This window comes from Microcaecilia unicolor, chromosome 3 (genome assembly GCF_901765095.1).
Source record: "Microcaecilia unicolor chromosome 3, aMicUni1.1, whole genome shotgun sequence".
Classification (NCBI taxonomy): Eukaryota; Metazoa; Chordata; class Amphibia; order Gymnophiona; family Siphonopidae; genus Microcaecilia; species Microcaecilia unicolor.
Window position 1 is genome coordinate 532,253,481 of NC_044033.1, and position 23,534 is coordinate 532,277,014.

Consider the following 23,534-nt stretch of genomic DNA (forward strand, 5'->3'; position numbering starts at 1 on the left):
ACCAGCACATCACTGCTTACCGCTGCAAAAAAATAGCAGCAGGTCAGAGCAGGCGTTAGGCTGTTGGAAGAGGGGATTTCTCAGGATTCTCTCATGAATCTTTCTGCAAAATCTGCCGGTTTTGATTGCTTTTGGAAGCAGAAGGAAGCCTGTGCAAGCCCATAAGCGCTGGTTGTGAGAAAACAGCAGACCCAAGCGAAAGCATACATTGGCGTCTGCTTCCTGCATCTAAATTTAAAGCGTCCATGCTAAAAAAAATTTAAAAATGCCTGAAGTGAAAGCGTACATTGAGCAACCAAGTTTTAAAAAATTAAAAACTGTGTGCTTTATGTTCGGGTTTTACCAGGCCTATGTGCACAGGAGCCGAGCTTACCGAGGAACTCCGCTGCTCATGCGCAAGCACAATCCTCCCGCCAAACTCCCTAATGCTCAACGCTATGAGAGCCCCATATACTACTTATCGTTTCTATAGCGCTACATGACGTACACGTTTGGTACGCATATTTGCATCTCATTAGCATTAAGCAATAGGGCGATAGTTTTTGAGCATCGGGGCCTGAATCCCGCACCAATAGTCTAGTTCTACAATCAGCCGCTATATAGAAGTGTCCCAGGACCGCCCAGTACATATCGGAAGTGGAACACCCAGCTGTGTAGCGCAAGTGTGCTTTACCTGAATGTGCTTCGAGGCTTTTCCTGGAGCCACGCCTCCTAAATAAAGGGGCCCATGGATGTGCCAAGGAAAGGCAGAGATGGCAACCATCTTCTCTTGCACTCGCAGGCCATCAATTATCAGACGCCCTCTGTGCCTTTCTCGTGTAAATATCACCTGAAAGAGCAGAGCCACAGAACACTGGTCAGTGTGTATCACTAAAGCATCCTACAGTGTCTCTCTGCTCCAGAACAGCAACAGCCCCACAGCATGTAGTACTCCTCCCACCTCTAGGGGCATCCAACACAGTGCGATTTCTCTGCAGGCTTATAGAACTGTGCTATCTTTTCCCTCCCAGGAGGCAACCTGAGAATCTGATGCAGCATTCTCTTCCCAGCGGGGTTCAAACACATGGCGTAGGGCTCTCCCTCCCAGCGGGTTCAAGCACATGGTGCAGGGCTCTCCCTCCCAGCGGGATCAAGCACATGGTGCAGGGCTCTCCCTCCCAGCGGGATCAAGCACATGGTGCAGGGCTCTCCCTCCCAGCGGGATCAAACACATGGCACAGGGCTCTCCCTCCCAGCGGGGATCAAGCACATGGCGCAGGGCTCTCACTCCCAGGGGTGATCAAGCACATGGTGCAGGGCTCTCACTCCCATGGGTGATCAAGCACATGGCGCAGGGCTCTCCCTCCCAGCGGGGATCAAGCACATGGTGCAGGGCTCTCCCTCCCAGCGGGATCAAGCACATGGTGCAGGGCTCTCCCAGCAGGATCAAGCACATGGCGCAGGGCTCTCCCTCCCAGCGGGATCAAGCGAATGGCGCAGGGCTCTCCCTCCCAGCGGGATCAAGCACACGGTGCGGGGCTCTCTCTCCCAGCGGGGATCAAGCACATGGTGCAGGGCTCTCCCTCCCAGCGGGGATCAAGCACATGGCGCAGGGCTCTCCCTCCTAGCAGGTTCAAGCACATGATGCAGGGTTCTCCCTCCCAGCGGGATCAAGCACATGTTGCAGGGCTCTTCCTCCCAGCGCGTTCAAGCATATGGCGCAGGGCTCTCCCTCTCAGCGGGATCAAGCACATGGCGCAGGGCTCTCCCTCCCAGCAGGATCAAGCACATGGCGCAGGGCTCTCACTCCCAGGGGTGATCAAGCACATGGTGCAGGGCTCTCACTCCCAGGGGTGATCAAGCACATGGCGCAGGGCTCTCCCTCCCAGCGGGGATCAAGCACATGGTGCAGGGCTCTCCCTCCCAGCGGGATCAAGCACATGGTGCAGGGCTCTCACTCCCAGGGGTGATCAAGCACATGGTGCAGGGCTCTCCCTCCCAGCGAGGATCAAGCACATGGCGCAGGGCTCTCCCTCCCAGCGGGATCAAGCACATGGTGCAGGGCTCTCCCAGCAGGATCATGCACATGGCGCAGGGCTCTCCCTCCCAGCGGGGATCAAGCACATGGCGCAGGGCTCTTCCTCCCAGTGGGTTCAAGCACATGGTGCAGGGCTCTCCCTCCCAGCAGGTTCAAGCACATGGTGCAGGGCTCTTCCTCCCAGTGGGTTCAAGCACATGGTGCAGGGCTCTTCCTCCCAGTGGGTTCAAGCACATGGTGCAGGGCTCTCCCTCCCAGCAGGTTCAAGCACATGGTGCAGGGCTCTCCCTCCCAGCGGGGTTCAAGCACATGGTGCAGGGCTCTTCCTCCCAGTGGGTTCAAGCACATGGTGCAGGGCTCTCCCTCCCAGCAGGTTCAAGCACATGGTGCAGGGCTCTCCCTCCCAGCGGGATCAAGCACATGGCGCAGGGCTCTCCCTCCCAGTGGGGATCAAGCACATGGCGCAGGGCTCTCCCTCCCAGCGGAACAGTGAACAAGTAATTTCTTATAACTACTTGTAAATTATTTATAGAAACAATTAAAGAGAATCACGCACACAGTGCAATATTCTCTTTCCAGGGTCACTGAACACATGATGGCATCAAGCACTCTGGTGTAGTCATTCTCCTTCTGGAATCATCAGATACCCAGTGTAACAGGTTCCAGCCCCAATCATTGTGCCAGAGTCCATCCATCCTTTCACAAAATGTCAAAGCCCATCCAGCAATGACCACTCGCACAGTTTCACATTCCAGCCGGCCACATCCCTAGTCCCTTACACTGTGCCACAGCCCATCCGTGTACTTCTCCTGACTTCTGATTTTCAGCTTCTTCGGGCCCACATTAAACACAAAATTCAGCTTCCCTTGAGCTAGAAAGAGGGTGAGGAAGTTCTGCTCCTCCTTGTCTGAGGCATAGAAGATTATTCCGCTGGAGGAATGCGTTCTTAGACTGAGAGAAAGCTGTGCCCTGGGGAAGAAACCCATCAAGATTTATTCAGTAACAAGTGCAAGGCAGAAAAGTTTATAAGATATAATCCATAAAAAATTGATTTCATTTCTTGTTAATATAGAAATCACAGTATCAAGCTTAGAAGAGTGGCCTGAAATGCTGAAGTCCCACCATCCTTGCAGTCTACCAGGCCTGTGTCCTGAGACATCCCTCCACCATCCTCCCAGTCCCATAATGCTCCCATAATGCTGCACTTTTAACCTCCCCCCCCCCCAACCAGAAACTTCACTTGCATAGGAAGTGAGCTGCGGCCTCTTCCTGCCTTTTCTACTGCTCTCCCAACTAGCCCACGGAGAGTACACTCTGTATGGACTGATTTTTTAGGAATGCATCCTCTCCGATGGACTCTCTACACAAATTTCAGTCGTGGAATGGCCATTCTGCCTGGCTCTTGGACAGGACTCACCTGTGAGCCCTTGAATGCTATTATCAGTGTTGATCTTCAGTACCTGACCATTACCTTCTGCAAACGAACCTGTTCTGCCATCCCTGACCTCAGCCTCTTTTCTGATTTTATTTTATTTTTTTATTTTTGTTACATTTGTACCCCGCGCTTTCCCCACTCATGGCAGGCTCAATGCGGCAGGCAATGGAGGGTTAAGTGACTTGCCCAGAGTCACAAGGAGCTGCCTGTGCCAGGAATCGAACTCAGTTCCCCAGGACCAAAGTCCACCACCCTAACCACTAGGCCACTCCTCCACTCATGTTTATGTGAATTAATTTCTTGATATACCACCTTGCACCCCAGCCCATCTCCTGCCTCCTTCCTTCTGTGATCGGGGCCTACTCTGCCTCTGAGAGGTACACCTCGGCTCATGTTCCAAGTTCTGTCAGCCTCTGAGTATCTGAGGCCTCAACCAGAAGGGAAAGGGGGGGGTTGTTATAGGTGAAAACGCACAACTTCAATCAAGCACACAGTGAAGCCACAAGACATTGGTCAGTATGGACCACTGTACATCCTACAGCTACCCCCAGAACTATGGCTGTCTACACCAGCAGCCTCAGAGTGTTCATTGTGGTGGTTTACCTGGCTGTGACACATGACATCTGATAATGCTATCATCTCCCAGCCACACAAATACTAATGTCAGACTTGTGAGTTCTTGTACCAAGTAGAGCGCTGCTGAGCCCGGTACTCGGACCAGGTTCTGCTTAGCGGCTGTACAACCCCGGTTTCACCTGCAAGGACCGCCGTTCCCCAGAGGTTGAGCCCCTAGGTGCGGGCAGCCTGCAGGGCTTACAAGATGGAGCAGGAAGCGGGGTGGTGAACGTAACGACCAGACAGGCAGCAGTCAAGAGAGTGATCCAGGTACAGGCAAAGTCAATAGGCAGGCAGCAGGCAAGGGAGTTATCCAGGAACAGGCAATGTTAATAGGCAGGCAGCAGGCAGGGGAGTAATCCAGGTATAGGCAATATCAATAGGCAAACAACAGGCAAGAGAGTAATCCAGGTACAGGCAAAGTCAGCAACGAAGAACAAAGTAGAAGAGAAGCACACTACTGAGCAAGTAACACCTACCAAAGTAGAAGCCGAAGCAAGGAGTCTAGGGAGAGCTCAGCTGATAAAGTGCTGGCATCTGACATCAGCAGGGAGAAGGAGCACAGCCATAGGACAAGAGCAGGGGAAGGAGGAACCGGAAGACTAATAGGAGAGAAGCAAGGGAAGCCAGGCAGAGGAAGAGCAGACCCAGGTGGGTGGAAGCAAAGCAATCAAGGAGCCTGGAAGCCAGGCAGAGAGAGAGCAGAACCAGGTGCATGGAAGCAAAGCAATCAAGGAGCCTGCAGTTAGAGAAGAACTACATACACATGGCTCAGGGCTGTGCCAGTCAAGTGTGCGTGTTGACGGGACCCTGCGCTGCCTGAGGACGCTGCTTGCATTGAGGTAGGGGACATGTACATTTTGGGGATCTTGCCAGATACTTGTGACCTGGATTGGCCACTGTTGGAAACAGGATGCTGGGCTTGATAGACCTTCTGTCTGTCCCAGTATGACAATACTTATGTACTTATATACTTAACCCCACCCTCTCTGACCCATGGAAAAAGTGCACGTGTTGTGAAGCAGCGCATGAAGTTTTACTTATGAAGGTCTCCTTTCCAAGACCTGCTGCGCTCACTTTGTGATCCCTCCTCCTCAGGGGCGTAGGCAGACCTCAGCGGGAGGGGGGGCCAGAGCCCGAGGTGGGGGGGCACTGTTTAGCCGCCGCCCCCTGCCACTATGGACTCCCCCCCGCCACCGCCACAACCGCAACCTCCCCCCTGCCGTCGCCCGCCCCACCGCCACATCAGGTACCTTGTTTGCTGGCGGAGGCCCCCAATCCCCGCCAGCCGAAGAGTCTTCATCAGTGCCGGTCAACTCCGGCGCCTTCGTTGTGTGATCATCTGTTTCTGACGCCATACATCCTGCACGGGGCTACATGCATGGTGCAGGACGTAAGGCATCAGAAACAGATGATCACACAACGAAGGCGCCGGAGTCAACTGACGCTGAAGAAGACTGTTCAGCTGGCGGGGATTGGGGACCCCCACCAGCAAATAAGGTACCTGATGATGCGGGGTGGGTGGCGGCGGGGGGGTAAAATGTAGAGGGTACCATGGCATAATCTGTGGGGGACCATGCCCCCGTGGTCCCACGTAGCTACGCCCCTGCTCCTCCTGTACCCTTTCTTCTCAGATCACTCACACCCACAGGATTTTCCCCTTCTCCAGCATTTCTCCTTTCCTGTACATGTGACTGCGTTTTCTCCATCCCAGAGATGCCAAGGGTGAATTATCCCAAAGAATGAGATTTACCACACCAAGGAGTGAGATTGAAGGCCAAAGATTGAGATTTTTCAGACGAGACATCCAGGGTATAAGTCTAGAATGATTTAAGTGTAGTATTGCTTTGCAAATGAATCAAGGCAGCATTAAAAAATATGGGCTTTTCTTTGGAGCCTGTGAAAAAATACAGACAAAGTGGGGAGAAATATGAGTAAAGTTTAAAACTGAAATTTGTCTTCCACCCAGTAGTTAAAAGAATGTACATCAGTTTCAGAGCACATGTACTTGGGAAAAGGGACAGGGCAAGGGTAAACAGCAGGCAGGAAGGCGTGCTCAGATTTCTTCCTACTGGACGGACCACTTGGTTTACTTCTCTAAGGCTTCCGGCTCGTGAAAGCAGTGATCGGGATCAGTGCTCTGGAACTGAAGCTCTGATGAGTGACAATTAGGACTCAAGGAGTGTGAGCGTGAGAAAGCTTTCCAATGAGTGAGGCTTCGCTGTCATCCTGCCTTCGAATGCAGTCTCCATAAGCCCCATTCCTACAACTCTTGTATCCTCAGAGCTCTGGTACCTCCGCAAACCTGCAGCAGCCACTCAGGCTTCAGCATTTCTATAACCGCACAGCTTTATTCATGCAGTCTGGGCTATAAATCTGATAACACCAGCGCTCTTAACGGTGCCAGGAAGGAGAGCCCTAATCAGCTACCCACCCACTACTCCTACTGTAGTGCAAGGCTGAGCGTGCAGGGCACCGAGATGCACAAGGTTACCTGTTGGTGAAGTTCTCCGGGATATGGTGGTATTCCTGGCGGCTACTGGCTATCCCTCCATACTGGTGAGCGTTCTCCATAGCCTGGAGCTTGTTGGACAAATGGCAGGCAGGGTCTTTGAGCGATTTCACTTCCTGTGGAAGAGATTTGTTACCCGTTAGAGCTGCTGCAATGTTTTCTTTATCTTTCCCCACCTTCACATAAGAAAATGAGAAACAAGACCAAACACTAAAGGTTGTTGTTGGTGGTGGTGGTGGTTAAAGTGGGTTTCTTAGGCAGTGAAAGGCAATCTGGCTGCCCTGGGTGAACTTTCAACTTTGTGCATCGCGTTCCCACTAATTCCAAAATGGCTTTACATATTACAACTGCTTCACTTGAAATTGATACGGAAAGATCTTTTAACTGTTCAAAAGGAGCTGATTGACTTCTGCTGGGGAGATTGAAAATGGCATGCTTAGAGGAAGGAGCCAAGATGTCGGTAGAAATCGAGCAGTGAGGTAGAGGTAGTCGCTGTATCCTGCTGGAACTTGTACTTACTTACATATGCTTCATACCAAATGAGAGGGTTCCATTAAGGCAGGCAACCTCCAGGGCTCAAGGGATTCCTCCTGGACAGCATAGGATAGACCCTCTTCACTGCCAGAGGTAAAACATTTTTCTTATTTTGCTTGGAAAATGCCGATTCCTGGGCCGACGCAGACGTCGACCCACATGTGAGAACAATCAGCCTGCTGTCCTCGGAGAATAACTGCTACAGGTAAGTATCTTCACTTTTACGACACAACCTTGAATTATAGGATAAGATATTTTTTCGACATTAGCGTCCCTTAGGTACAACAGGGATTTTGTTCTTGGATAAGAAAGGGGCAGCAGAAGCCTACATTCTTTGTTTATCGATTTATGGATGATGGCGATCTAAGAAAAACCTTTGATGAATGATATAGGGTATGCTATCTTCAGTGACAAAAGGTTTTTCTTTCTATCTGGGAGGTGTACCTTCAGGCCATTTCCCTATCAGCCCGTAGTCAGGTAATCAATGGATTTCAGGAAAAACTTCAGACTAATTAGTATTATTGTGGGGCTCAGGAGGAGGTAGAGGGATGAAGGGTAGGGTTGACCAATGTGTGGTTTCTATGCTTGGTGACTATTGGGCTCATTTTCAAAAGAGATAGACATCCAAAAAGTGACATAATTCAGCATTTTGACATCCATCTCACAGAAACGTCAAATCGGTATAATCAAAACCTCATTTTGGACCTCTTTCTCCAAAGTCCGTCAGAAGGATGTCCAAATCTCAAGGGGGCATATCAGGGGCGTGTTCAAGGCGGGACTTGAGCGTTCCTAAGACTTGGACGTCTTTCAGCTTTAATGGAACAAAGCAAAAACGTCCAACACTAAAACTTAGACGTTTACGAATAAGGTAGAAAAAGGTGCCCCAAACGACCAGATGACCACAGGAGGGAATCAGGGATAACCTCCCCTTACTCCACCAGTGGTCACTAACCCCCTCCCACCCCCAAAAATTGTGATGAAGAACATTTGCCAGCCTCAGATGTCATACTCAGGTCCATTACAGCAGAATGCAGGTCCCTGGAGTAGTTTAGTAGTAGGTGCAGTGCACTTCAGACAGGAGGACCCAGGCCCATACTTCCCCCTACCTGTTACACTTGTCTAGGAAACTGTGAGCCCTCCAAACTCACCAAAAAACCCACTGTACCCACATATAGGTATCCCATTCACCCTTAAGGGCTATGATAGTGGTGTACAGTTGGGGGTAGTGGGTTTGGGGTGAGTTTTGGGGGGCTCAGCACACAAGGTAAGGGAGCAATGGTCAGATGTGTACTTGGGAGCATTTTATTAAGTCCACTGCGGTGCCCCCTAGAGTGCCCTATTGCTGTCCTGGGATATCAGGGGAACCAGTATACTCAAAATGCTGGCTCCTCCTACGTCCCAATGGCTTGAGTTTGGATGTTTTACGCTTGGACTTTTTTTTTTCCGAAAATGGCCGAAAACCAAAGACGTCCAAATCCAAAAATGTCCAAATCACAGGACGTCCATAGTATTTTCGAACACAAAAGATAGACATCCATCTTTTTCGAAAATGACCTTCTTCCCTGCTCGGAATTTGGACGTCTTTGTAAACCGTCCAAATTCTGATTTAGACGTTTCTTTCGAAAATGCCCTTCCACAGGATTGTAAGAGTCAAGATCATGTAGTCGTTTATCATTTTGTTCTCTCTTTGTTGAGTTCACTTTGGTTGGGGGGTGGGATTTTGTAAGGGGATGTAATGTGATGATGTAACACTTTTGAGCACCATTGAGACTCATTTGTTTGTTTTGAATTTTTCTAATAAAAAAAAGATTTATTTAAAAAAAACCCTCTAATGACCTTAAGGAGGAATTTGGGTTGAGGGAGAGGGATCGTTTTCAAAAACAGCAAGAGGTACACTGCCTGAAAATAGGTGGGAATTACAAGGAGAAACCGGATGGTCTGGTTCCAATCGAGCAGTTGGAAATAAGGGGCAAGGGGGTTGATTTCAGCCCTTCACAGGGAGGTAGTGTTACGTCTGTGCTTTCCTCGCCCTCTGGTGGCCAGTACAGGTGGCTGCTATGGACCATCACCCGTTCCAGATTTTAGCTGAGTCCGGTCCGGATCTTCCAGGCTGCCAGGTTTGCTTGCTTGGATTGAGCCTGCACAGCCACCATAGTTTCCTGGTGATTGCTGCAGCTGAGTCTTTCCTGTCTGGGCTTATTAGCCATTTTGAAACTCTCTGGCTTTGCCTTTGCATCGCGGCTAAGGCCCTGGTATGTTGGGGTGCTGGTGCACTTCTGCTGAGTCCAATTTCTAGTTTGGTTTCCTGCCTTGATTCTTGTCTGTTCTAGTTAGTCTGTGGATAGTTAGATTAGATTGTTGTTTGTTTGTTAGTATTGTCTCTGGGTTATAGTATTGTGTGTAGTCCTTGTCTGTTTGTATCTTAGTGGCTGCTCTGCAGCTTTTAGTTTTGTGTCTTGTTAGTCAGTATTTTGCTCCCTGTTTTAGTGGCTGTTTTCAGCTTTCAGTCCTGTCCTTTATTTTACCCTTTCCTTGCCCTGCTGTCCCTGTATGTTCCTTTCCCCTCTGACCCTCAGTCCCTGTTCAGTCTAGTTGGGATCCTGTTCCTGCCCTGTCCTACAAGTCCTGCCGGCCACCTGAAGCCAAGGGCTCAACCTTTGGTGAAAAGTGGCCAGGTGCAGGTGAAGCCTAACTGTTCATTTAAGCTCTGCCTTGTCACTGGTGTGGGGTGGTTTTGCCTGTCGCTGCCGCTCCTCGGCAGTGGCCCAAGGGCTCACAACCTAGTTTCCTGTTTTGAAAACGTGAAAGGTAGGCTGGAATGGTTTTGTTAAAGAGTATGAAGGAGCAGGAGGATGATTTGGGAAAGATCTTCTTGGAAAAGTGGTGGAGAAAGGCAAGCAGAAAATAGCTTGAAGGTTTGGCTAAGGTGATACCTCGCCCTGGTGAGATTGCAGAAAATATACCCATCCACCACAAAGGGCTGTTGGTGAGCATGTGAGGGAACTGGGACGCTTTGTCGTATTTGCAAGCTGGGCCTGAAGATCCAGGCATTGTGGACCAAAATTTCAGTAGGAGATTCAGGGTCTGTTTCATATTAATGTCATTAAGAACTCAAAGACTTATTTATTATGGCTGCGGAAGGAAGGCGTTATCCATAAATATCGCAAACTGATATAGGCAAGCTTCTTGGTGTCATGGTGTGAAATAGCACATAAACAGAAAGACAAGATACTTCCACTGGAGCAATAGAGGGTGAGATTAGAACTGGTATAGTTAAAAGAGAAATTAGTCATAATTGATTTGAATATTGAATGGGTCCATATTGATGAGTTACATGAACAGAGAAATGTTGGGAGTTCTAGGGGAAGGGGAAGTTTGGAGTTGTTATTAACTTATACAAATTGTATTACTGACCTTCAGAAAGTTATGACTCAGTTTTGTAAAAGTTTGAAAAGTGAAAAATTAAAAGAGTAAAAAAAAATCAACTCAAAACCAAAACAGGATGATATAAAGCAGAAACCCCTCAGCAATATTCAATCTCTATTCCTCCCTGTAATACCCAGGAGGTGTTTTATAGAACTCTCCACGAGACGACTAAGGTATAGCTTTTCCCGGCTTAGGAGGGGACAGAGACAGGGAGGGACTGGATATTAGTGAAGGATTTCTGTTTTATATTGACCTGCTTTGTTCTCGGTTGATTTTTTTTTCTTTTATCATTTTTCAAACTTTTACAGGCACACTCACCTTACAACAGATAAAACAGTTTCCTGGAAACACCTTACCTCTTTCTTGAGGCGTCTTTTAGCTTTTAAAGATTTCTGGCTACGTTTGTCAAGGAGATTAAGCGGTGGAGACTCCGTGGGGCAGCCCTCTAGGGAAACGTTAACCTTCTCTGCATAACGCTGAAAATCTTCCACATCCACGTCTCTGTCCATCCTGTCAAACAAAGTGAAGGTGTGACATTTTCAATGACGTGTGGTCTTTCATGTGCGAACTAAACAGGTCTGTGGAACTTTATCTTATCCAGTCACAGCAGATGTAACCGTTCCTAATGTATGTAACCCGGGTCTCAGTCCCAGCACAGTGTCCTGGGAACAGACTAGCACTCGGGGTCAAGCAGCCCTGACCTACAAAACAAATCTCAATCACACACTATTCGGTCTTTGGTACTCAAGCTTGGGTGTAGGCCGGGGCTGAACTTACTCCGGTAGGCCGTAGGTTTTTTGAGCTGGGTCTTTATTTCTCTTTACTCTCTTCTTTCCTTTGCCAGTCTGGGAGTAAAACTGTACTGAAAATTCAGCAACAGGCAGTTCAACTCCTCTTTGAAACACACAGTCAATTCGTAATCCAACTTGATAGCTAAATACCCAGTGTACCTGAATGCAATTCACCTTGAGCTACTACTGAAAAAGGTTTGAGCAAAATCTAAATAAATAAATGTAAATCCAGAGCCAAACTCAGGGATATGGTGTAAATCCTGCAGTATGTACATATTTACAGCTCCTCCTGTCCATACCCAACCCTTCTGGATGTAACAATCTAAGGCCATGCCCGCAGAACTAGTGCAGCAAGCAGATCCTCCTGAGGACCAGACCTCCCTGTCTATCCACTCCTCTCCGCCAAAGGAATACCTCTCCGGGCTACCACCTTTGGCTCCAAACAGGTTCTCTCCTGTTCCTGCTCCCAGGCTGAGATCCCCTATTTCCCACCTGGAGAACTCCTCCACTTCACGGTTAATGCTGGAATTTGCAGAAACCTTCTCCTTGGTCAGCCTTAGTTTCTTGAAACCATCTAGGACTCCCCCTCTCCTCCAAGGGTCCCGGCGGGGGTAGAAGCAACCAAAGACCTCATGTAAACCCCAGCAATCACATTATTAAGTCTTAACTCCTTCCCTACTGTCATTCAACAACCATAAACAGTTCCCTCTGCAACTTACCCAGGAACCCACCCCCTTGGGCTGGATCCTTTACCACCCACAACCTCAGGACCCTCTCCTCAGAGACTCTGGAGCAAGGTTGCCAGGTGGGCGGTTTTCCCGCCCAATTGGGCGGTTTTCCGCGATCCGCTGCGGGAAATTTTTGCCCGCTGCGGGTTGCGTTTTTTGGGCTTGTTTTTGGTTTTTTTCCACGTTTTTTGTGCGGTTTTTCGGGCCACGGGGGCGGGGCTAGTGACGTTTTGGGCGGGGCTGATGACGTTTTGGGTGGGGCTGATTGCGGAGGAGGCGGGACCAATGACGAAAGAGGCAGAGTCGACAACGGAGGAGGCGGGGTCGATGACGGCGGTGGCGGAGTTGATGACAGCGGTGGCGGAGTTGATGACAGCGGGGGCGGGGTTGATGACGGCGGGGGTGGGGTGTGAACTTTTTGGGCGGGTTTGGGGACCGGGTACCTGGCAACCCTGCTCTGGAGACTTCTCTTTAGTAATCCCCGTTATAATGGAGGATTACATGTGTAATCCCCTATTAGGTTGGGAATTACCAGAAGAGTAAGCCCTGTAAAGAGTCACTGGGTGGAGTGACTAGAGGTCCTTGGGAGGGGGGAGGCCCAGCCCATGGGAGTGTTTATGAAACAAAATGCAGAGGAAAAGTGCCCCTGGAGAGAAGAGTGACAGGGGAGGTGGAGTTAAGGGATGATAAAGATGTGTGCATGCCCTTGGAAGGGGGGGGGGGGGGGGGGGCTGGCCCTTGGGGAGGAGAAGGAAGAAAGCAGAGCTTGAAGGAGAAGCTTATGGAGTCAGGGGACTGGGGGCTAAGGAGAGCCCATCCCAGTGACCATGGTGATTCCAGGAGAATGGACACCGCTGGGGAAGAATCAAATCAAGAGGGTTTGAGCTGATAAGGAAGTGCTTCTTGGGATTAGAAAGGAAGCAGTGATTGATGTCTAAACCTTGCACAGGGGAACTGTATATAATTATACATACTTTTAATTGCTCTGATTGTCCCTGTGAATATACCTGGAAGTGAAGGAGACGGGATTCCCTTTGAGGAACCACAGAAGAGAGAAAGTGAGACTTGATGTTCGACTATTTTGCCTATTGAATTAACTGAAGCTGCAGGTTGCAGAATTAAAATAAAGATTTCCAGTTTTGCTACAAGCTGCTGACTGTGAAGTGGTCACTTTGGACGAGACAGTGTGTGGCTGCCCCTGAGACAGCTTATGTTTAACTGGCAGCTTTGCTTCCCGCAGAGGGTTTGAACCTGAGACTGAGTTTCTGGGGGGAGAAAAGGGTCATCCAACCCGCTAATACCTCTTTCCCCCAGGGAGAGGCACAGCGCGCCAAGCGAGTAAGTGGGGGTCTGATGGCGTCGGCAGCCCATTTGGACCCTGGACCCAGAAAGAACCCAGGCAAAGGGCATTAAACATGTATTAAGGATCCTCTGTGCTTATCCCAGACTTTACCCTTCACTCCCCACCCCTAACAACTAAGGATCCTCTGTGCTTATCCCAGGGTTTACCCCTCACTCCCCACCCCCAACAACTAAGGATCCTCTGTGCTTATCCCAGACTTTACCCCTCACTCCCCACCCCCAACAACTAAGGATCCTCTGTGCTTATCCCAGGGTTTACCCCTCACTCCCCACCCCTAACAACTAAGGATCCTCTGTGCTTATCCCAGGGTTTACCCCTCACTCCCCACCCCCAACAACTAAGGATCCTCTGTGCTTATCCCAGACTTTACCCCTCACTCCCCACCCCCAACAACTAAGGATCCTCTGTGCTTATCCCAGGGTTTACCCCTTACTGCCCCCACAGCTAAAATAAGATACACAAATCAGAATAACAAAATATATGAAGAAAACAGTTCATAATAAAGAAACAGCACCATAGAATTCCAGCAGGGAGTCCAATTGTTAACCAACGCCCTTTCTTTAGACGGGATCATAAGAAGTCTGGTACAGTAAGAATTCTGCCAAACATCTCTTAAAAATGGACAAACAGGTTTCACGTTTAAGCCGTCTTTACTCGTCTATATCTTTCTGGATCTATGGCTTCTACATTCGGCCCTAATAGTCTAGCTTAGATCTTAGCAAGCTGGAATATTTCTTTCTCCTGCCACCACCTTCGCTATCTTGAGAATATTCCAGAGTCACCCTGAGGTCTCTCTCCATCCCCACATATTCTAAACACACACTGTGGGTTTACAAAATGCAGAAGTGGACGTTTCGTTTTGTTGAGGGAACATTAGCAGAAGTTAAAATGGTGATACTGCATTAAAGCTTTTACGAGGGATCCATTTTCAAACAGCTGAGAGTTTCCTCTGAACTGGGTACCTGGTGAAATAGGCATTACTGAGGCATCCGGTGAAGTTAGCGTAGGAAAGGCCAGCGGGTGAGCCACCAAAGTAAAACTTCATGGCAGTCGCAGACGTCGGAGTCGGTTTCGCCCTGACTTCACTGTTCTTATCCTCTTCATCCACAAGAAGCTCATATCTGTAAAGAGAAGTCATTTCACATGCGCCCAAGTCTTTAAACGCAGTACAGTTTAAAAGGGAAACGGTGACTCCGCAGAAGTCAGCTGGGGACACTTTTACGAGATTATGTTCACAGGTAAAACCGTTTTTAGCTGTTGGGAGTAACTTTGGAAATTGCCCCTCTTAAGGAATTAGCCATTGGTGGGAGCACTGCAGGCCCTGATGTATAAGCGTGGGCTATGGCTGCTGCAGGCCTTGATGTGTTTGCATGTATATTGCAAGATTTGATGTCTTAGTACGTAGCAGCAGAAGAGACGTTACAAAAACATACGAGTCCAAGCAACAAAACAAAACAAAACAGAAAAGGGCCTTCAAGGTGGGACCAATGGAAACCTTTAATAGAAGAGACTCGACACAGGCTGTGTTTCAGTGCCGAAACACGGTCCGTGTCGGGTCTCTAAAGTTTTCCATTGTTCCCACCTTGAAGGCCCTTTTCTGCTTTGTTTTGATGTTTTAGTATGTAGCACGGTTGCCACAGGCTTTGATGCATTATTTATTAAATGTATTTATGACTGCTGCAGACTTTGCTTATTAGACTGTATTGTATAAGCTTTCGTGCATTAGCATTCAGTAGAGACACTGTAGATGTTGATATTAACGAGCACATTACAGGCTGGGATTTCTGCTTAAAATGGCACTGAACGACATTCTCAAGGTCAAGTTGATAAAGACTTTACCGTGTTGGTGAGACATGAGTGACAATGAAATGATTGTCTCCATCATTGTAGTGCTGGCCTGTGGACTGAACTCTGGTGCCCATGACGAAGAGGACTACGGCTCCCTTCTCCAGGACAATGGTGAAGTCCTCGGGCTGGGGAGAGAGAGGACGTGTGTATGGTTGAGTGTCGGTACTGTTGACCAACTCTCTACAGTCTCCAGCTTACCAAGATATCTTTCTCCCAAGTTACTGTTTCGCCCGATGCATAAATTATTAATATCTTTAAGTTTCTTCAGAAGTACATGGAAAGCAGAGGTTGTCACAGAAAAGTTACACATATAAAGATCAGCTTTTGTTTTATCAATACATTGCTATTACTGATAGAGGCATCTCCTCACATAAATCTTCCTTCAAGCTACCACTCCTTCTAACTCCCAATGAAAACAATAAGAAATCATTAGAAGAGTGTGTAGAGAAAATGTCTGCTGTTGTTACATATCAGTTTTTCTCTGCATACTAAATGAGATAGCCTATGCTCCTGGTCCCTTAAGCTACTTGCAGCCTCCCATTTGTCTGACCTCATTGCGAATACCCTTCAGGTTGTTTACCTTCACAGCATGGTACAGGAGCAGCCCGCTGGGAGCCAGGCTCCTGAAGCTGAAACCGACCTCAAAGACATCGGAGAGTGAGAGTTTCTGACTAGAAGCGATGTAGCTCTCCCCATTGAAGAAGGCTCTTCGAGACATCTGAGGAATAAGGATAAATTAGAAAGGATTAGACAAGAGGAAACACTCCTTCCCACTGTCAGCAACATCAACCTTCTGAAGACCCCAGAACGTTACAGAAAACTATCTATAATGAACAGGAAAGGGGTGTCCAAACCTAAGGACTGCCAGGGCTTTGCTATCTTTCTGAGGTGTTCTGGACTGGTCCAACAGGACTCAAGGAGAGGAAATGATCAGATAAGGGTAAATTTCTCCTTCCTTATCATCCTGCAAGAAGGAGCCTGTAATCCAGATACATTTCTTCACATTAAAGCATTAAACTGCCTCCAGTGTCTAATTTTTGTAGATAACATTTCATGGATTCTACTCCCTCCAGAGTGTCCACTCCATCGTCAGTCTTCTGTCATCCACAAAAAGGCCCTACAGCAAGACTTTTCACAAAATGATCAGAATTGGCCCCAGGATGGATCCCTCAAGCATTCCACTACCTATCTTTTTTTTCTTCTGAGTGAATTATCTTAACCATTGCTCTCTGTCGACTGTCAACCAATTCCTAATCCATGCTCAGGCTGCTCAGTCTATTCATGAGCCTTTTGTGAGGAACAGTATCAAAGGTCAGGTCAGATACAGGTAGACCACATCCAGTGCATGCCCTCGATCCAGTTCTTTGGTCATACAGTCAAAGAAATCCATCAGATTCATTTGGCATCATCTTCCTTTGGTAAAAACCATGTTGCTTCAGATCTTGCAACCCTTTTCATTCTAGAAAGTTCACATAGGCGGTCAGGGACTCGGATGTTTGGGAAGGCTAAAGTGGGGCAGGGGTGGGGAGGGACTAGGGTAGGGTGGGATAGAGCATTGAACGGCAAGCTTCAATCCTGGGGTGGCAACACCTGTGTCAGTACTTATGAACATAGCAGGGAAGGACCCCTTAACTATGTCCCTCTGTCCTCCCCCCATGGTTCTGTTAATAATTCTAATATGCAAGCTAAACACACTCGAGTATTATCTGCCAAAAAATATAACCCTATCTCTCCCCTCTCCCCAACATCCAGCATAGCCCCTGTCTCTCTCCCTTCCCACCATCATCAGGTCTCTTTCCTCCAATTCTCTACTATCCAGTATTGCCTCATTTCTTTTCCTCTCGCCCCACCATCCAGCATCTCCTTATCTCTTTGTCTGTGCCCCCCCTCATTAACCAGCACCATTGCCCATCTTTTCAAACCCCACAACATCCAACATCAACCATCACCTTTGCCCATCTTCTCAAACTTGCCAACATCAACCACCACCAGCAGGGGAAAGGGAAATGAGACTTGATATACCGCCTTTCTGTGGTATTTTGCAACTACATTCAAAGCGGTTTACATATATTCAGGTACTTATTTTGTACCAGGAGCAATGGAGGGTTAAGTGACTTGTCCAGAGTCAAAAAGGAGCTGCAGTGGAAATTGAACTTAGTTCCCCAGGATCAAAGTCCACTGCAGTAGCCACTAGGCTACTCCTCCACACCACTGCCCATCTTCTCAAACCCCCCACCATCAACCACCATCAGCATCATTGTCAATCTTAACAACCCCCCCTCCCCCCCCCCCCCCAACATTAACATTTCTCTTGGAAAGCTGACTTAGCTCATAAATCTATACCTTCATTGATTGTCCATCACTCCCAGGGGGACCTCGGCATCAGTCACAGGACTTGATGTTAAGGACAGTCCTCCTATGTGTTCTTGACCAGTTCTCTCTTCCTTTGATTCTCTGTCCCTATCTTTTGTTGTTGCGGCTTTTAAATCAGTTTGACACACTAGTGCACCACATGATCCCCGCCCCACAGGCTTGTTGACACTGTTGTCCCCTGCTCTCCATCCATTACTTCAAATGGTTTAAACTAACAGCTTTCTTTGGGTCAATTTCCCTCTCTGTGGAAACTGTTGTGCGTCCTGTGCAGAAGGACAGTAAGTTACCTGTAGATGACATTTCTAGTTATCGCCCTAAAGCTAATTTGCCCTTCTTTTCCAAAATAGCTGAGTTTTTAGTCCTACAGCGCCTGATGGCACATGTAGAAGAACCTCCCTAACCAAACAGGGTTCCGTGCCTTCTATAGTACAGAAACAGCTTTAGTAGCCCATCTCACTTCTGTGCAAACTGGTTTATCACATGGCCAGGCAGTTTTGCTTTTGTCTATTGACCTCTCATCAGCGTTTGATCTAGTAGACCATGCCCTACTTTTGGAAAGATTGCGACAAATAGGTGCAACCGATATAGCATGGCGATGGCTGCAATCTTATTTGAGTCACGGTTCTTACTAGGTCCTCTGGTGAGATACCATTTCAGACTCCTTCCTCATATTCTGCTGTGTACCATGGGGTCCTTATTAGCTCCTACCTTATTTAATATCTTTCCGGCCCCCTTAGAATCCCTTATTGTAGAACTGGGCTTTACCCCTTCCATATATGCGGATTGCATACAGGTCCTGGCCCCATTTAACCCTAGGGATTACTCTGTGCAGGTTACCTGTTCATCTCGGTTGGAAAAAAAATCTTCATGTGGGTCGAAATAAAATTGAATGAAATTGACTCGCTCTAAAACTAAGGGCATGATCTTTTCATGCAACCCACTTCACCTCAGGAGAGCTAGGCCTATCTCCAATTCCCTTAAAATCCTAGGGGTTACTATTGATGTGGGTCTCACTTTCTCACACCACATTTATACTGTGATTTCTAAATGTTTTTACAGGTTATGCCAGAATAGATCTTTACGTCCATTCTTGGAAACAGATGCATTGGTTCTCTCCAATATCGATTACTGCAATGCTTTGTTGAATGGTATAAACCAAAGGGAGTTACTATGGCTGTAAAAACGATACAGAACATTGCAGTGAAATTAATAGTAGGTGGGCAGAAATATGATCATGTCACCCCTATTTTGAGACAAGAACATTGGCTGTAAATTCATGTGCAATATAAAATCTTGACCTTGATCCATAAAACTCAGGTCAACCTCCCATCCTATCCCAATATTTACTGCCCTACTCTCCAGTCCACAATTTACGTTTGGGGGACCAGCGAATTTGGTGGTTTCCGCCCTCCATACAGTTCTGCTAGTTGCCTTAAGGAAAATGATGTTCTCCATTACCGGGCCAACTCTTTGGCACTCTCTTCCTACTGAGACACGCCAACTGCAATCTGGTTCGGAGTTCAGGGCAGCGCTTAAAACTTACTTTTTTAGACAAATATATGGGGCAAATCCCTAATTCTCTTTTTTCTTTTGCCAGCTATTAGGATTATTGATTGTGACTATGACGCATTGCTTGTCAACCCCTTGTCTTCTCCCATTCCTCCTGCTGACTGTTGTTTGGTTAGATTCCCTATTTTCCTTCCCTATTCAGCTGGTCTTCTCCTTAATTCTTTCTCTTTCCTATGATTATTTTAGTTATCTCTCATAATGTTATACATTTATTTATTTGTTACATTTGTATCCCACATTTTCCCACCTATTTGTAGGCTCAATGTGGCTTACATAGTACCGAAGAAGCGTTTGCAGACTCCGGTGTAAACAAATACAAAGTGATATTGTGGTAAGATAAAATTCATCTGGTACAGCCACATTAGGGAATCGTACAACGGAAGAGTTGAGTTATGTCCATTACGTACTTTAGTTTTGTTGTGTTGCAGAGATCAGGCATTTATGTTGGATTGGTAGGGTATGCCTTTTTAAACTGGTTAGTTTTTAGTTTTTTCCGGAAGTTTAGGTGGTCTTACGTAGTTTTCAAGGCTTTTGGTAATGCGTTCCACAGTTGTGTGCTTATGTAGGAGAAGCTGGATGGCATTCGCCCTTTAGCAGTATGTCAAGGATAAAAAAACCTGAAACCTGATCAACACCACCAGCACCATTGCCCATCTTCTCAACTACCCCCCCCCCCCCCCCAATCATCAACCGAGGGCAAGGCGGTTGGCTCCGGTGAAAAGCCGAATGGCTGCATTCTGCACCAACTGAAGACATTGCATATCTTTCTAACAGACTCCCTGCAATAGTCCGTTGCAGTAATCCAGTCTACGGAGTGGATGAGTACGTGAAGTGCCGAAGTGGTGAATAGTTTGCGGACAGAGTAGAGCTGCTTGAGTTTGAAAAATCAGGTTGGTACTATTTTAGAAATGTAAGGGCAGAAGCCTATAGGAGAAGACTGCCATGCTTTCAGTACATACCAGAGACTCCTCCAGACAGCCATAACTGAGCCCCAGGCTTCCTGACTCCTCCAGCAAGTTAAAATCCTTCTTCTGGAACTGGAAACTCTTCATACAGCCCTTAAAGTTGAGACCCACAGCCAGGTGAGAGCGGACACTGCAGAGAACCAGGGGAGATGAAGTAGGTCAGTCCTAGACTCCAGTCAGAGAACCAGACACATAAAAAAGAAATCTCTCCATAAGAAAGCAAAGCTCATGATCTCTTGACCCTTCAAAGTCTGCCCAGTCACTAGCTGTTTGATCTTTCACTGCGGACTCTTCAACCTCCAGTCACTCCCTCTATTTCGCCCTTGCCACTGTCCTGGAATAAGGCAGTTCTCAAAGCTTTAGCCATTTAGAAAGGTCAGCTGCAAAACGTGTGAGGTCAGGGTTTCATTTCTCTATAAAGAATCCACAAAATGTAATGTGAAAGGAAGAGCGGGGATTTCACTTTGATATCCCTCCCGGACCTACCCTTCCCCTTTTACCTGTAGTGAGGAGGATGGACAAATTTCAGAAGCATTCCCTGGGCTGTATTTAGACTGCTAGAAAAAGTTACAGCAGTAGATCGGAGGAGTGGCCCACTGGTTAGTGCAGTGTCCTGAGGCCTAGTGAAGCCAGGGTTCAAATCCCACCCTTTTCAGAAGGGCAGTGTTTCCCAAGTTGGTCCTGGAGTACCCAGTAAGGTTTTCAAGATATCCACAGTGAATATGCATGAAAAATATTCACATATAATGTAAGCAGTGTAAGCTGGTTTAAGTTGGCCTCTAGTTTGGGTTGTGAACCCATGCTATAAATCATCTTCTTACCTTTAACGGTCACCTGCCTCGCTCAATATCTGCCCTTAACAGCTAAAAGGTGAAGTCCTATTACTACTAGCGATTTCTATAGTACCTACTACATAAGCATCGCCATACTAAGACAGACCAAAGGTCCATCAAGCCCAGTATCCCAGTGCTGTATACATTACATGTGGTTACTTTCTCTGTCCCTGGTGGGTTCACAATCTAAGTTTTATACCTTGGACTATGGAGGGTTAGGGGACTTCCCAGGGTCACAAGGAGCCACAGCAGGAATTGAACTCAGTTCCCCAAGATCTCAGCCGCTGCACTCCTCTTCCTCTACCCCATGGTCCCAAGTCCTGGAGTGCTCCCTTGCCAGGTTTTCAGGATATCCATAATGAATATGCATGAGATTGATTTGCATACACTGGCTTCATGGTATGCAAATCTATCTCATGCATATGTATTGTGGACAGTCTGAAAACCTGATTGGCTAGGTGTACCCTGAGGACTGGGTTGAGAAGCTCTGATTTACAGTATCCTGCTTATCTTTATGAAAGAAACTCTTCACAAAAAACCACCAAAGAAAAAGATGTGGGGACTATTGAATAATATACATAAACATGTCCCAGACATCAATATGGAGCACAGGTCATAAAAAGTAACATTTTAGTATCTGGAGAGCATCAGATCTAACTGCCTCACACAACCATCAGACTTGTTCTATCGCAATAAGCGAGATGGTGTGGTGCAAATCCTCATAGGCTCTCCTCATTGTTTTACAACCATCTTTTGTATGCAGGAGCGATCACAGGATGGAAAGTGAGCCTCTTCCTTGAAAAAGCTTTACGCGAAACTTGGCCATGTCGGCGGGGGTTCTCTGATATCTTTGATACCTCTGATATCTTCAAGCTGCTGTCTTTTAAGATAAGTGTTCTTAGAAACACTAGTTTTTTCATGAGATTATATATTGTCTGACAAAAAGAGACATAAGAAATATAAGAATGAAACAAATAGTTGTAAAACAATGAGGAGAGCCTATGAGGATTTGCACCAAACCATCTCGCTTATTGCGATAGAACAAGTCTGATGGTTGTGTGAGGCAGTTAGATCTGATGCTCTCCAGATACTAAAATGTTACTTTTTATGACCTGTGCTCCATATTGACGTCTGGGACATGTTTATGTATATCTTTATACTGGCCTAGTGGTTAGGGTGGTGGACTTTGGTCCTGAGGAACTGAGTTCGATTCCCGGCACAGGCAGCTCCTTGTGACTCTGGGCAAGTCACTTAACCCTCCATTGCCTGCCGCATTGAGCCTGCCATGAGTGGGAAAAAGTGCGGGGTACAAATGTAAAAAAAAAAAAAAAAAAAAGAGCACAATATTTAGATATATTGTCCCTGCTGATGATAACCAGATAACTTAGGCCTGCAGTTGAGATATATGGCAGTGGCTGGATAACATTTTGGTCCCCCTCCCCTGTAGCCAGACATCTCCCTGTCTGAGCCAAAGTTATTCGTTACTCAGTGCATCATTTTCAAAATGCTTCATTTGAAAATCAGCTCCTTGGACTGTGAGTCCTCCAGAGACAAGAAAATATCTGCTGTAGCTTGAATGTAACTCACCTGGAGCCGGTCCTGAAAAACGCATGAACTAAATCTCAGTTCTAAATATGTAAACACACCTGTTATTTCTAAAAATAAGTACCCCGAAAGCATGAGCAAATATGTTTCCAAAAGACAGCAGGCATCTACCAGAGCCTCCATCTTACCCAGCTCCAAGAGGAGATTTTAAGCCAGTCCTGGATTTCTGCCAAATCTCATCTTGATGCATTATGGGACCTGCAGCACTGATTTTAATGGGTAGAATCAGGGACTACAAATCCCACAGTGCTTTGGAATGTAAGTTTAAAACCGGGACTGGCCAAAAAGAGTCCTTCCTGGAACTGGGTGACTTGGCAGCTCTGCGAAATGTACTGTAGCATTACAAGGCTCGATGTGCAGTATCACAGCTTATAAATACAACTTGGTGTTAAATGGTGAGTGAGGCTCTGCTGTGCTCCTTTGTATCAGGCTTGTCCAAGTTCAGGCCTCAGGGGCTGCAGACCGGTCAGATTTTCAGGATTTCCGAAATGAATACGCATAGGGGAGCTTTGCATACAATGGAGCTTGGGGAGGGGGGACGCAGATCTCTCTCCTGAAGACTGAAATTGGACAAGCTCGATTTATGCGTTCACAGGCCGGTCACTAGAGACTGAAGCCCTTGAACAATCCAGGGCTGCTGACCTGTACAAGATGTCCAAAGGTGCCCCTCCTATATAGATATCCGTGAAAGGCAGGGACATCTTATCGTTCTCAACAGTTTTCACGTGTCTTCTGTCAACCACCAAGATCATCTTCTTATAATTATGGTAAATAACGGACACCTGGAAGAGAGACAGCTGGTATGTGGGGATGGCACTGACGTTAACCAATCATATAACACAATTATTTATAGAGTTTCATCAGGACAGTGCACATCAATATGTGGGAAAGAAGCGAATACCCTACTTGCTCAGAACAAC

At 47.2% G+C, this 23,534-nt stretch overlaps 1 protein-coding gene across 1 annotated transcript in view; it reads right to left on the reverse strand.

The window, feature by feature from the left end:
• LAMA4 (laminin subunit alpha 4) overlaps positions 1–23,534 on the reverse strand; it is a 225,100-nt gene that overhangs the window by 45,101 nt on the left and 156,465 nt on the right. The window contains exons 27-35 of the mRNA XM_030199221.1: positions 23,257–23,396; positions 20,171–20,306; positions 15,850–15,987; positions 15,261–15,394; positions 14,384–14,542; positions 10,896–11,049; positions 6,562–6,695; positions 2,797–2,986; positions 674–829 (exon numbers count right to left, since the gene is read on the reverse strand). Of these exons, the coding sequence (XP_030055081.1) occupies positions 674–829; positions 2,797–2,986; positions 6,562–6,695; positions 10,896–11,049; positions 14,384–14,542; positions 15,261–15,394; positions 15,850–15,987; positions 20,171–20,306; positions 23,257–23,396 (1,341 nt within the window). The remainder of the gene's footprint in view (positions 1–673; positions 830–2,796; positions 2,987–6,561; positions 6,696–10,895; positions 11,050–14,383; positions 14,543–15,260; positions 15,395–15,849; positions 15,988–20,170; positions 20,307–23,256; positions 23,397–23,534) is intronic.